General features: G+C 53.6%; 5 protein-coding genes across 5 annotated transcripts; 2 read left to right on the forward strand and 3 right to left on the reverse strand.

The window, feature by feature from the left end:
• Window positions 1-114: 114 nt before the first annotated feature.
• NUU61_008005 (uncharacterized protein) lies at window positions 115-1,582 on the forward strand (the record flags this gene model as incomplete). The annotated part of the gene is made up of 5 exons (XM_056658530.1): window positions 115-124; window positions 192-237; window positions 306-354; window positions 408-1,032; window positions 1,125-1,582. The coding sequence occupies 5 exons, from the start codon at window positions 115-117 to the stop codon at window positions 1,580-1,582; spliced, it is 1,188 nt and encodes a 395-aa protein (XP_056508823.1).
• Window positions 1,583-2,039: 457 nt separating this feature from the next.
• ctpA (Cu(2+)-transporting P-type ATPase CCC2) lies at window positions 2,040-5,654 on the reverse strand (the record flags this gene model as incomplete). The annotated part of the gene is made up of 1 exon (XM_056658531.1): window positions 2,040-5,654. One exon carries the CDS (start codon window positions 5,652-5,654, stop codon window positions 2,040-2,042), a length of 3,615 nt encoding a protein of 1,204 aa, XP_056508824.1.
• Window positions 5,655-6,485: 831 nt separating this feature from the next.
• NUU61_008007 (uncharacterized protein) lies at window positions 6,486-7,537 on the forward strand (the record flags this gene model as incomplete). The annotated part of the gene is made up of 2 exons (XM_056658532.1): window positions 6,486-6,744; window positions 6,846-7,537. The coding sequence occupies 2 exons, from the start codon at window positions 6,486-6,488 to the stop codon at window positions 7,535-7,537; spliced, it is 951 nt and encodes a 316-aa protein (XP_056508825.1).
• A 588-nt stretch (window positions 7,538-8,125) lies between these two features.
• Window positions 8,126-9,365, reverse strand: rgsB (uncharacterized protein; the record flags this gene model as incomplete). The annotated part of the gene is made up of 3 exons (XM_056658533.1): window positions 8,126-8,362; window positions 8,425-9,157; window positions 9,211-9,365. 3 exons carry the CDS (start codon window positions 9,363-9,365, stop codon window positions 8,126-8,128), a joined length of 1,125 nt encoding a protein of 374 aa, XP_056508826.1.
• Window positions 9,366-10,158: 793 nt separating this feature from the next.
• On the reverse strand, window positions 10,159-11,751 carry gcnE (histone acetyltransferase GCN5; the record flags this gene model as incomplete). Its single annotated transcript, XM_056658534.1, has 7 exons — window positions 10,159-10,179; window positions 10,245-10,952; window positions 11,009-11,123; window positions 11,187-11,395; window positions 11,461-11,514; window positions 11,570-11,661; window positions 11,730-11,751. 7 exons carry the CDS (start codon window positions 11,749-11,751, stop codon window positions 10,159-10,161), a joined length of 1,221 nt encoding a protein of 406 aa, XP_056508827.1.
• Between the last annotated feature and the right edge of the window lie 413 nt (window positions 11,752-12,164).

Here is a 12,164-nt window from a genome sequence, read left to right on the forward strand (position 1 = left end):
GAAGACCGATCATGCCCCTCCTCGATGTAAAATTCACGTATCACGTGATCCTATCGATAAGCCGCCCGGGCCACTCGCAGCTCCGTCTTCTTCTCCAGCTTGCGTCAGAGGACAATGTCGCTGGGTGAGTCGCCCCTCCTGTGCTAGATGATAAGTGTATGCGATAATTTTTACTGACTCCAGTATTACAGATGAGGACCTCTTAGGCACGGCCGCCAATGGCGGCTCGATAGATCTGTATGTGCACCGCAAAGGTCACGACGCCCTTACGGGCTGGAGCCCACGAAGCTGATACGCTGTTCTAGAGAGAAATGGGCTAGCATGGTTGCGCCCTTGCTGGAGCGACTGGACTACGTGAGTCTATTCCTTGTGGCCTTTTGATCGACGTCTCTAACCAGCCGTTTCAGATTGTCTACAATGCATTCCCCATGCCGCAGGTGCCTTCCGAGTCGCATGACCAGCAATCGTTTCCAAGTCTGCCCTCTCAGCAATCAGAGACGAATACCATCCCTCCTGAAAGTAGCAACAAGGAGAACTCCTCCCCCAACCAGACACAAACAGCCCCGACTGGTTCTCCCCCATCGAGCGAGCGTGTGCCAGATTCGCAGCCCCAAGCATCTGCCGACAAGAGGAGCGATACGCTGCCGCCGCCACTTGCACTCCTCCTGAACTCAATCCGCTCCTCGATTAACTCGTTGTTCACAGAGAAACCGCCCCACACGATCCAGAGACTCGCGGAGCTTGTACTCCGCCCGACCGCACACTATAGGACCTTGCCGGCCTATTTGCGTGCCGTTGATCGAGTTGTTTCTGTGACAAGTGGTGCAGACATCTTTCCTTTCCAAACACCCTCGGGTCCCGAAACCTCGTTGAATGGGCCGCTACACTCCAATCCCGGTGGGACTTACCTGGGCCCGGACTATTCTCATGGCCTCGGAAGCGACGAGTCCCTGGGCGGTGCACTTCTTACTCCAATCCCCTGGTTGACCAATGTTTCGTTTGAAGCCGAGGACTCCGCTGCATTGGAAGAAGGTATGTTTCTTGTTTGTTTTATAGATATATGCTTTGTCTTTGTTACCCAGAGGAATTGGTTACTGAATGGCTGACTTGGGTATTTCATGTAGCTTCCGAAGAAATTCTATCTGCACAGCCACAGGATGTTGACGTTGGCACTACGGCTAGTGCCACGATGATGACAGTCGAAACCGAACACCCCGCGGCGGCTACCGCCTCCCCACCAGCAGAATCCTCTGAAGAATTTCCTCACGCCCGTGGCCCGCCGGTTGTTGGCGTAGCGGACATGGGCCTGCAAGACGGAAAGGGCGTCGAGATGCCGCTTGAACAAGATGGCCAGCAGCCTTCGCAGAGCGATAATGCCTCCGACACCAAGTCATCTGCACCTGGCGCTGCGATGACGGGAGAACCGGCAACAAAGGAGGGCTCAGCCACTACTGACCAGGACGGCGACATTGTTCTGGAGGACACCAAGGCCAAGGAAACCGCAGAATCAAAGACTGCAGTTGAGAGTTCGGATGGAGCCAGTGATTCAGTTCAGCCATCGGCAACAGAGAAAAAGGAATAGGTGATATTTTCGGTATTTTCTTCGACTTTTTTTTGTCCTTTTTCTTTCTTGGGATCTCGAATGTATTTTTGTATTTGCTGTTTTGCAGCTTCTAGCTTAGCATTATGAGTGACGATTTACAATATTACTTGGGCAGAGGAAGGGTTCTTCATAGCCTGGATGGAGATCATGACACGTCCCTTTTGGTGTTTAAATGGTATCCATTTTGAGCTAAGCGAGAGAAGAAGACCGACTCAAAGATACTGCGAGAGGAAGTAGACATAATCTATCATCTTCATTATTGAGAAATGTAAACCAAGTATAGACAGAGGTATCAAGCATGAAACAAAAAACCCAACCCGAGACATTCAAACCCAAGTCCAATTAGAAAAGTTCATAACCCACAAAATATAGGTCTGATAAGAAAGAAAGATTCCACAACCCACTCCAGGGCTGTGAAATACCTAGACTATCCTCATCACACAGGCGATTCCACCGTCTGGAGCGGGACATAGCCCTCGTCCTCTTGGACGGCCGGCTTGAACCCCCTCCCAGTCGCCAAAGACCAAACCGCAGACACCGACTGACCGAGCCAGCGGCGAAGGGAACGCGGGCGATTGGAAGCGAGTATGGTAGCAGGGGTCCACCAGCGTGACTTGCGGGCATGGGCGCGACGATGAGCTGCGCCAGTGGCAGAAATCAAATCCAAGTCCAGCTCCTTCTCGAGGCGGTCGATCTCCATCCACGACGGACGGTGCCAGAACTTCAACAAAAGACTGCTGACGACGACGGAGACGCTGGATGCGGCCATGGCGGCGCCGGCGGCCATTGGAGGGAGCACGAACCCAGTGAAGGGGAGGAAGATACCCATGGCGAAGGGGAGGCCGATGATGTTGTACAGACACGCCCACATCAGGTTCAGCTTGATGCGCGTGAACACTGAGCGCGAGAGCGCCAGGCTGGCTGGGACGGAGAGCAGGTCATCTGGACGCATCAGAACAATATCGGCTGCTTCTATTGCCACGTCGGTGCCGGATGCTAGCGCAATCCCGACAAGGGCCGTGGCTAGGGCGGGGGAGTCGTTGATTCCGTCACCAACCATGGCGACACGCTCGCCTGTGGACTGAAGAGAGGAGATGATTGCTCGCTTGTTGGTTGGCGAGACCGATGCATGTACCGAGGCAACGGGGATGCCTACAGCCGTGGCAATAGAAATCGCTGTCGAGGATGTGTCGCCTGTCACTAGTGAGGTGGAGATGCCCATGCGATGCAGGGCTGCTACCGCTGCCACTGATGTGTCCTTGATGGTATCTCGAAGCGATATTGTCCCCGCATAGTGGCTGTCAATGGCAACGTGAATCCGTGTGATCCCAGAGACCGCCTTGCCGGGCTTGGGAGCACCCGTCTCCGAGCCTGGTTCATTCGTGGCGGATTCGGGGTCCGCCGAGGCAGGCACAGGGACGTTTCTAGACCGCAGAAAGTTGGCATTGCCCAAAATAACCTGGTAACGAGTCCGTTCTACGCTGGATGTAGGTTCGACAACGGCCGAGATACCTTGACCCACACAGGCATCAAAGTCACCCAGGCTACCCGGGAGTCCATCTTCCCCAGGGTGTCCTGCTTCAGCCTTGGCTTCGGAGAGGATCGCTCGGCCGATCGGGTGCTCGCTATTCATCTCCGCCAGGCCAACAAGAAGCCACCAGAGTTGGCGGCGCCACTCGTTGGCAGTCCACTGGGGCTCAATGCGGGTCTGCGCCACACTCATTCGTCCAGAAGTCAATGTACCTGTCTTGTCGAAGACAACATGGTTGACCCTGGTGGCCGCTTCCAGTACGGCACCCCCTTTGACGAGGATCCCATGCTCAGCGCCCACTCCAGTGCCAACCATGACAGCCGTCGGCGTGCTGAGACCTAAAGCGCAAGGACATGCAAAGACAATGACCGAAATACACAGCTTCAGGCAAACCATGACCCGGCCACCACTGTCGTCACCCTGGAAGATCTTGGGCGGGTTGGATAGCACATGGCTCAGGAACATCCAGCCAAAAAAGGTGATCAATCCAAGACCGATAATCGTGGGGACAAAGTAGCCGGCTACAATGTCAGCCATGCGTTGGATAGGGGCCCGACTTGTTTGTGCGTCCTGGACGAGTTTCACGATTTGGCTCAGCTGCGTATCTTTGCCCGCTCGGATTACTTTGAAGTCCACTGAGCTCGTGCCATTGACCGTCCCGGCGATGACATGACTGCCCTTCTTTTTGTGGATTGGTAGCGGCTCTCCAGTGATCATGCTCTCGTCGACAAAACTCTCGCCCCGCATGACCACACCGTCCGCAGAGACCTTGTCTCCGGGGCGAAGGATGACAATGTCGCCGACCTGAATCAGTTCAGTGGGAATGAATTTCTGGTTGACCGTTGTGTCCTCGGGCAATGTTGGACCAGCGCCAGGGTTCTCTGAGGCACTCTTTGAGATCCATCCCTCGACCAGCTTCTCGGCAGCAATGGGGTCTTCGTAAATTGTGGTCATCGATGGAGCCAAAGACATGAGGCGAGATAAAGCAGCGGACGTTTGTCCCTTGGCCCGATTCTCTAACCACCGGCCGAGAGTAATGAAAGTGATAAGCATCGTACTAGTATCGAACACGGTACTCGGGCGTTTGTGCTGCATGCTACACATGGCCATGGCCATAGTAAAACAGCTGTAGAAAAAGGCAGCCGAGGTACCAAGCATGACGAGAACATCCATGGTCGGAGAGCGATGCTTGAGAGATTTATAACTGGTGTAGTAGAATCGTTTTCCGATGCCAAATTGCACAGGAATAGTAAGAAAAAGACATGCCAGATCTCCGAGATAGAGGCCCGGAAGCAGTTCAAAGCCGCCAAAGTCGAGACTAGGCAGGTACATCGGCAACACCATGTTGATGACGAACACGGGAATCGCAAAGGATACCGATGTCGTGAATGCGCGCTTCCATTCCTGGATTTCTTTCGTCTTGGACAGCGATTCTAGTTGTGCATTGGTGTCGTTTGAATCAGCTAGCACCGCATTGTACCCAGCGGCCTCGATCGTTTCCACCACAGATCGGATTCCGATCACCGATGCATCGAAGGAGATGGCAACACGGAAAGATATTAAATTAATGGATGCCGAACAGATCCCCGGTTGGCGTAATAAGTCCTCCTCCAGCGCAGATGCATCGGCGGCATTTTGGAGGCCGTGGAGGTTCAGGTGGATTTGCTGAGTCTTCCTTGAGAGAGGCGCCTGCGCCTCGAATGACACAACCGACGCATCGAATCCAGTATCCTCGACGAGCGCAATGAGTTTCTCTCTTGTGAGAATGGCAGGGTCATGTACAATCACGGCACGCTCGGCGAGAAGACTAATGTTGAACTGAATCAACCCCTCGACATGGTCAAAGGCATTCTGGACGCTGGAAGTACAAGCGCCACAGGTCATTCCTCCTATGGCGATGGTCGTTACCCAGTGCTCTGGATTTTCTCCCGCCATTTCGGCGACCGATAATGAGGCGTCATGGCCCGGCGATGTCGCGGTATCCAACACCCGCGCTCCAAATCCGCGATCCTCGATAATCTCCGCGATCTGCTCTGGCGTGATTTTCTCCACATCATGCTCCACTAATGCACGCTCCGAAAGTAGAGACACATTCACTGAACTCACTCCTGGGATGTCCTTGAGTCCGCTTTCAACCGCAGAGGTGCACGCGCCACAGGTCATGCCCTCAACCGCTAAGTTGGTCACTGACACTCGCGTGTCGTTTACACCACTGTTCCCGGGACTTTTTGTCTGCTCGTCAGTCGACAAAACCTTCGCATCGAAACCGCAGTCCTCGATCATTTGGGCAATTTTCTCCGGGGGTAGCACAGAGGGATCATGCTGCACTGCGGCCCGGCCCATGATCAAACTGACAGAGACGTCGCCAGCACCGTCCACCTCTTTAAACGCACCCTCGACAGCCGAAGTGCATGCCCCGCAGGTCATCCCCTCGACTCTGAGGGTTGTGGTAGCCATGGCGGGCAGTCGGCTCGTTGGGGGGTCGGTTTCGTCGCGCGCGCTGCGAGGGTTGGGGGACATCTCGACTGGCGGGAAATGCGCACGGCGAACAGGGCGAATAAAAGGGTTCTGCTACCGCATAGGGAATTTCTGGGCAAAGTTGATCTGTTCAGGCGTGATGGCGAGAGAGGATAGCGTGCTGGGCGGATGCTGTCGGATCGTCGACGGAGGGACCGATCATTCCCCGATCGAGTGAGCAAAGAAGCGCTATCGGAATGCTAATGCCAGATCGTCACAAAGCAGAGAGGGGAAGACAGGATTTGAACAAAATCGAAAAACAGGAACTCCAGAAACCAGAAAGGGAGAAAAAATGGGAAGGGAGAAGTGGAAGTGGGCGGGATTACGGTTGGAGTGGAGTATCCGCCACGCTTGAGGAATGCATCCCCAGCCTTCGCTGGAATTTGGCGCTGACCGGCTGATAAGACGGGCGGGCTTAGAATTGATTGAGACACAGAGTGAACGCCTGAATGACTTTTCTACCAGGAAGATCCTGGCTCTGAAACCGACTCAGCGTGTACAAGGCAGACGGAGCGTTTCAGATGTAGAGATTCTAGGACCTGGTAGCCTGGTAGCCTGGTAGGTAGAGCTTTGGCTATATGATAGATCAGGACACACATCGCGAGTATAGGAACTCTTATGATACGGCATTAAATCAGGACATGATTAGCCAAATCTTAAAAAGATATTATAATCATACCCATCACATTGTCATCTCCACGCGAATCGTCATTTTTTATACTTCGTCTCTTGGGCTGTTTGCACACCATGCAAACTGCGATAAGCTCCCATCTCTCAGCTTCAGACCCATCAATCTGACCTCTCGTCATCTTCCTGAGCCCATTGCGACCCACCATGGACCAGACTCATGCCAAAGCCCTAGAGGCTCTGCAGCCATTCATCCATCTCGCCAACTCAACGAGTGCCACGTCCCCGCGCTTCATCGCCAACCTCATCACAAATGCCACCTCCAACCCCCAGACCTATGTCTTCGCCGAGCTGCTGGAGTCACCAACCATCCAATCGCTGCGGTCTCCCGACACCCCGGCCGAGTTCCAGGGCTATCTGACGTTACTCGAGATCTTTGCATGGGGGACGTGGCAGGAGTATCAAGGTGTGTTTGACAGGGACAACGTCCTAATGGCGTCGCGGGGTATCCTGGGACACACGCACGCGGACTGAGAGACACCGAAGGCTGACCGAGTCCACTAATAGCAACTCCGAATCTCCCCAAACTGAGCGCCGAACAGGCCCTCAAACTCCGTCTCCTCTCGCTCCTCTCCCTCTCCGCAACAACCAAGCCCCTCACCTACTCCGCTCTAACCACCGCCCTCTCACTCCCCTCAACCGCCGACCTCGAATCCCTCGTCACCACCGCCATCTACGCCTCGCTAATCACAGCGCGTCTCTCCCCCGCCACAAACCCACCCACCGTCAATGTGACGGCCGTCGCCCCGCTGCGCGACGTGCAGCCGCAGTCCCTGCCCAAGATGATCTCGCTGCTGACCGAATGGGAGACCCGCTGCGGCGAAGTCGTCGCCGATCTTGAAGCCGAGATCGCGAGAATCAAGACGGATGCCGCTAAACACCATGCCAAGGAACAATCCCATCAGATCCTGCTCGAGGAGGCGGTTCAGCGCCAGGCCGCGTCGCCTCTGGAAGATGCCGGGGTTACAGCTGGGCCCAGGAGTCGCGGAGGGAAACCGGGGCTGAATGCAGGGCGACGGGGTGCGGGGTCGGGAGGGAATAAGCGGGAAGCGGACGACTTTGACGAGGACGATGGGTTCTTTGAGGCTGGGGATGGTGGTGCCGAGTTGGGATCGCGCATGGATATCGACGAGGGCGCCGGGTCGCGGGCGGGGAGTAGCAGCAGGCATTCCAAGCGGGTCTTGGGGCGGATGTCCTGAGCTCACTCCCGCGGTTGCAGGTGACAGACGCCTATCATGACCACGTTGCTCAAAATTCAACAAGCGGTTTCTATTTATCGAAATACCATGCATGATCAAGAAAGCAAGATTGCATTCGTAAAGCCCTAACGGCAACGCTCATTTAGAACATAGATACAGGACAAGTAAAGAAAAACAAATCAAAAGGGGTATTGGGAGAATTGAAAGTAAACACACAGCAAGGAAAAGAGAAGCAACACTATATTCAAGACAAGGAGAGAACAGCATTGACGGCCCGAATGGGGACGGGTGGAGCGAGCAGACCAGGAAACCCTCCAGGCAAGCAAAGCTCCGAAAATTATAGACAGTGCCGATGCCTTTCTCGGGGAAAGAGGCCTCTCCGAAATTATGTTTCGCAGAAGCAGAGCAAAGCCTCGGGATCCGGACGCCAGGGTGAAGAACGCTTTCGACGAGTCATATAAATGCAGACATAGCGACGACGGCCACAAGGCGTGGTGTGCTCGTATCGAAATTGACAGTTCGCAAATGGGTTCCAAGGACCAGATATCATCCTTCAAGGAACAATCGGAGTCGGATGCCACGTCGAGCTCACAACATGGTGCCCGGGACGAAAATAAACAAGATACTCAATGCCGCGGCCGTCAAGAAAGCAATCAGCGCAGTGACAAGGGCACGTTTGTTCAAGAGCTTGCGCACGTAAGGCTCGCGGATCGGTGCCCAGTTCATAAAGGTGTATTCGCTGTAGCCCACGAAAGCCATGGCGGGATCAATTTTGTACTGGTATGAGACGATGAAGTAGGCTGCGACGGCAAACGGAAGAATGACCTGTAGCTTCATTAGTTTCGAGGACCCGGGAAACCCCGTAAAAAAAGAGACCAAAAACATACCCAGCAGCGAATATGGCGAGGCTTGTTCCGCAAAACCACGTAGAACGCGCCCCAGAACCCTCCACCGAAACTGATTAGAGCAAAGGCGAGACGCGCCAGGGTGCTCAGGGGAACGATATTCCCCAGAGCCTTAGCCTGCAAGAATCCCGGGAATGCATCGCGTTCCATAGCCTGGAACACGTAGTCCTTGGCGGGATCAAAGACCTCGGGGTCATCCCGACCATCATCTTCGACCAGATTAATAATTGTCGAGACCATGGCCTCGGGTAGAATAATCTCGCGCTCGGATCCGGGAAGCAAATAGGTGTACAAGATCTTCTCGGCGCTGGCGCGAATATCATTGCGTGCCACGGTGTGTCCAGGGGAATGGTGGTCACCATTCCGGGTACCCGAGCTGGCGCGCGGTTGTTGATCATGGGAGGGCGTCCGGTCAGCTGATTGTGATCCGAGACTGTTCTGCGGCGAGTGCGATGAAGTATGACCATCAGAGCGTAGGAAAGCCGACAGCCGTTGGTCGGCATCCCTCTCTTTTTCGTTTCCTGAAAATTCATTCCGCAGATGCGAAGGCCCAGCCTCCCCCAAGGGGATCTCCCCTAGATTCTCCAAATTTTCTAGCATTGCAGATGACCGTTTGCTGTCGGCTCTCTCCATTTCGGGTGTCGCAACCAGGACGGAGCGGCGGAGTTCGCGAACATAGTGTCGGCACAGGGACATGTGTTGTGAGACATCGAGCCTACATCAGAATTGTTAGAGGGCGGACATAGTAACAAGAAAGGGAATGCCCACCAAAAGTCCAGATAATCCACGGAGCGCTGCTGGTCACGCATGTAAATGTAGAATGAGAAGAGGTCGACGGGGGCGAGGGTGCGGCGACTGAGGACTTCAAAGAGCGTCGGGAGGCGATTACGCTGCTCCACGTCGGAGAAAGAGTCGGACGCCATTTTGGCACAGTGTTGAGAGTTGTCACCGGTGAAATTTCCAGCACCGAAAGTTCAGGATCAACGAGGGGCGCGAAAGGGGCAATGAGCGTTGAGCGTGTCGGGTCGCGTCGACTTGGGGAATGTAAACATGCGAGAGCCGAGCAGTGGGATGGAAAACCGAGAAGAACGGGAAGGACAAATAGAAAATCAAAGAGAAAAAATACAAAAATACAAAGAAAGACCTTGAGCACAGGAGCGGTTGGAAAGACTTGAGCCCGTCGCGAGATGCAGTAGGGAGATAACCGAATGGGAGAACAACCAACCCCCTGAAGAACCACGAAGGCAGACAGCGAAATCAACAGGCTGCTTAACTAAAAAGTCGAGTATCCTCGACACGCAGAAAAAAAAAGAGAGTGGAGGGTGTGAACTCGAAGTCAACAGAAAATGAGGCAGGGGTCAAGCACAATCCAGCCTCCCTGAAACAACGCAACAATGTTGGGCCGAGATGAAGCTCCACCTGTCAACGTGCGTGAAGTACATCGCGCATAACTACATCGTGGTCTTCTATATGTGAAAATTACTCGCTATTGCAAGACTGGAATTTCTCGAATTGCTGTCGCTATGGCATCAAGTCATACATAAACCAGGCCCTTCCTGGCCATGCTCCGTAACCTTTCCACACAGGGTATTGGTGAATCCACACGCCACAACGCCATTCCATGAAAAAAAAAACCCCCAAAATGAACTCCTACAAATAGCCATCCGGAAAGAAACATCCTAAAGAAACACTCGAAAAGAAAGGGCACACCCTGGATCAATGCCCGTCCGCAAAATGCTAGAGAAGGGAATGATTAGCATCCATTCATGAGACAGCTGAAAAGAAAAGAACAAAAAACACACCGACCACTCGGGGATGTTCCGGATCTGCTGCCACATGAACTTCTCGAGCTTGTTGGCACTTTTGGCATACGGTGTGCTCTCATTGTTGTAGCGACGGCAATTGTCAAAGATCAACATGGCGTCCTTGATGAAGTCCTGTGGAGTCGGATACATGTCCTTCTCGTGCTTCTCCTCCATGGTCGACAGATCCATAGGCTCGAGGATCACTTCGTAATAGTCCGGAACCTCGTCGCGGTTCACCGGCTGGGTAAAGGGCCAGGCAGCGCTGTGGTTCTGCATGTCGTTCAGCAGATGCAGCAGCTGGTTGTAGTTGGGCCCATGACGAGGCTGGCGAGCCAATTCATCCATATCCGGCGACCAGCCTGACGCCTTGATCGCCGGAATACTGAGGGGGTCAATTGGGAATACACCACTCTTCCATTCCTTGGGTGGGGGGTGGATGATGTGCGACCGACTGAAGGCCCGGATCTTCGCCTGCACGGCCTCCTTCTGCTTGAGAAGCATGCGACCCGACTCGAGATACCGGATCTTGGGAACCATTGTGCACTGCATGAGCGTACCACCCTCGTAGTCCTTGATGTATCCCATCCAGATCGATCGGTCGAGGTTAATCTCCTTGGTGAAACCTTGCTTCTTGAAGTACCCAATGGCATAGTTATCCGCATATGTCAGGAAGTGCATGATAGGAGAAGTGGCTTTCACATAGTCCTATTGCAAGGAGTGTTAGACGAGATATCTCCGCTGGCCCAGTTCTAAGGTCATACCTTCAGGTGGGACATCAGATGAGCGCCGTAGCCCTTAACCTGCTGATCAGAGGAGATAGCACAGAAGACTATCTCTGCAAACTTGCGACTGTTGAACGGTCGGTAGGTGATCCCTCTGTTGCTTTGGTCAGTGTTTTATTTTGTTCCTGGAGCCCATCCCACCGTGGATGGCACATACCCGACAACCTCCAATGGGTGCTTGACTATGGCTATTGAGAGATGTGAACGGTCATAGACGAGTCGAGCAATGTAGTCCTTGGGCATCTTGGGGAGCTGCTTCTGGAAGATGCACTTCAGGCCCGTGAGGACAATGAAGCTGTCATGCGATCCATCATTGTTAACCACTCGGAACTCAATATCTCCTCGGCGCTCTTCGAGAACTGCAGGCTGAGGGTCGTAGTCAGCCAACGCATCCATGGTGCGTGGAATTGGAATCGCGAGAGTGGGGATACCTTCTCAGGAAAAGGGACGATGCGCAACGGCGGTTTGCTCAAGGGGCCATCTTCCTGCAAGTAACATGTCAGATAAAAGTGAGATTCATACTTCAGCTCAAACACCAACCTCTTTCTCCATGGACTCATTGCGCGGTTTCTTGTTAGCCACCTCCCCCGGGGCCGGGGAAGCTTCCTCTGGCGAGACCTTCCTCTTGGAACCTGGATGATAGTGTGAGCCATGATTCTGAAGTCCCATATAACACGTAGCAGGGCTAAAATAGACTCACTCTTGGGGGAAGAACCAGCCATAATTGCATGGATGAGCAAGAAGCTGTCGCACTTCGCGGTCTCGATGATCCCGAGATCGCTCCGGGGTCGGATCAATAATATTCCGACCGGCCAGATCAACAACCGCGGAGCTCTACGAGTTACAACTCTCTCCACCCTCAATTGGTTCTATTCACAATCATCACTCATGTCTCTGATCGAAGTCTGGGAGGCAGCCTCTGCAAGCCCTTTCCAAGCCATCATTCCTAAGGAAGGGCAATTCAACGCCTCCTTCTGCCTGCTTCTCATTGGTACGGACACCGATGTGACTTGGAAGGCCTCCTACTGACTGGTATTGATAGCACTGGTTATTACGGGACTCTTTGGTCTCAGTAAGTACATTTCTTTTTACGACGCTGCCTTTTCTTCATGGCACACTTTTCTAACCCAGTCCT

Source organism: Penicillium alfredii (assembly GCF_028826965.1).
Source record: "Penicillium alfredii strain IBT 34128 chromosome Unknown utg000010l_segment0_segment0, whole genome shotgun sequence".
NCBI classification, from domain to species: Eukaryota; Fungi; Ascomycota; class Eurotiomycetes; order Eurotiales; family Aspergillaceae; genus Penicillium; species Penicillium alfredii.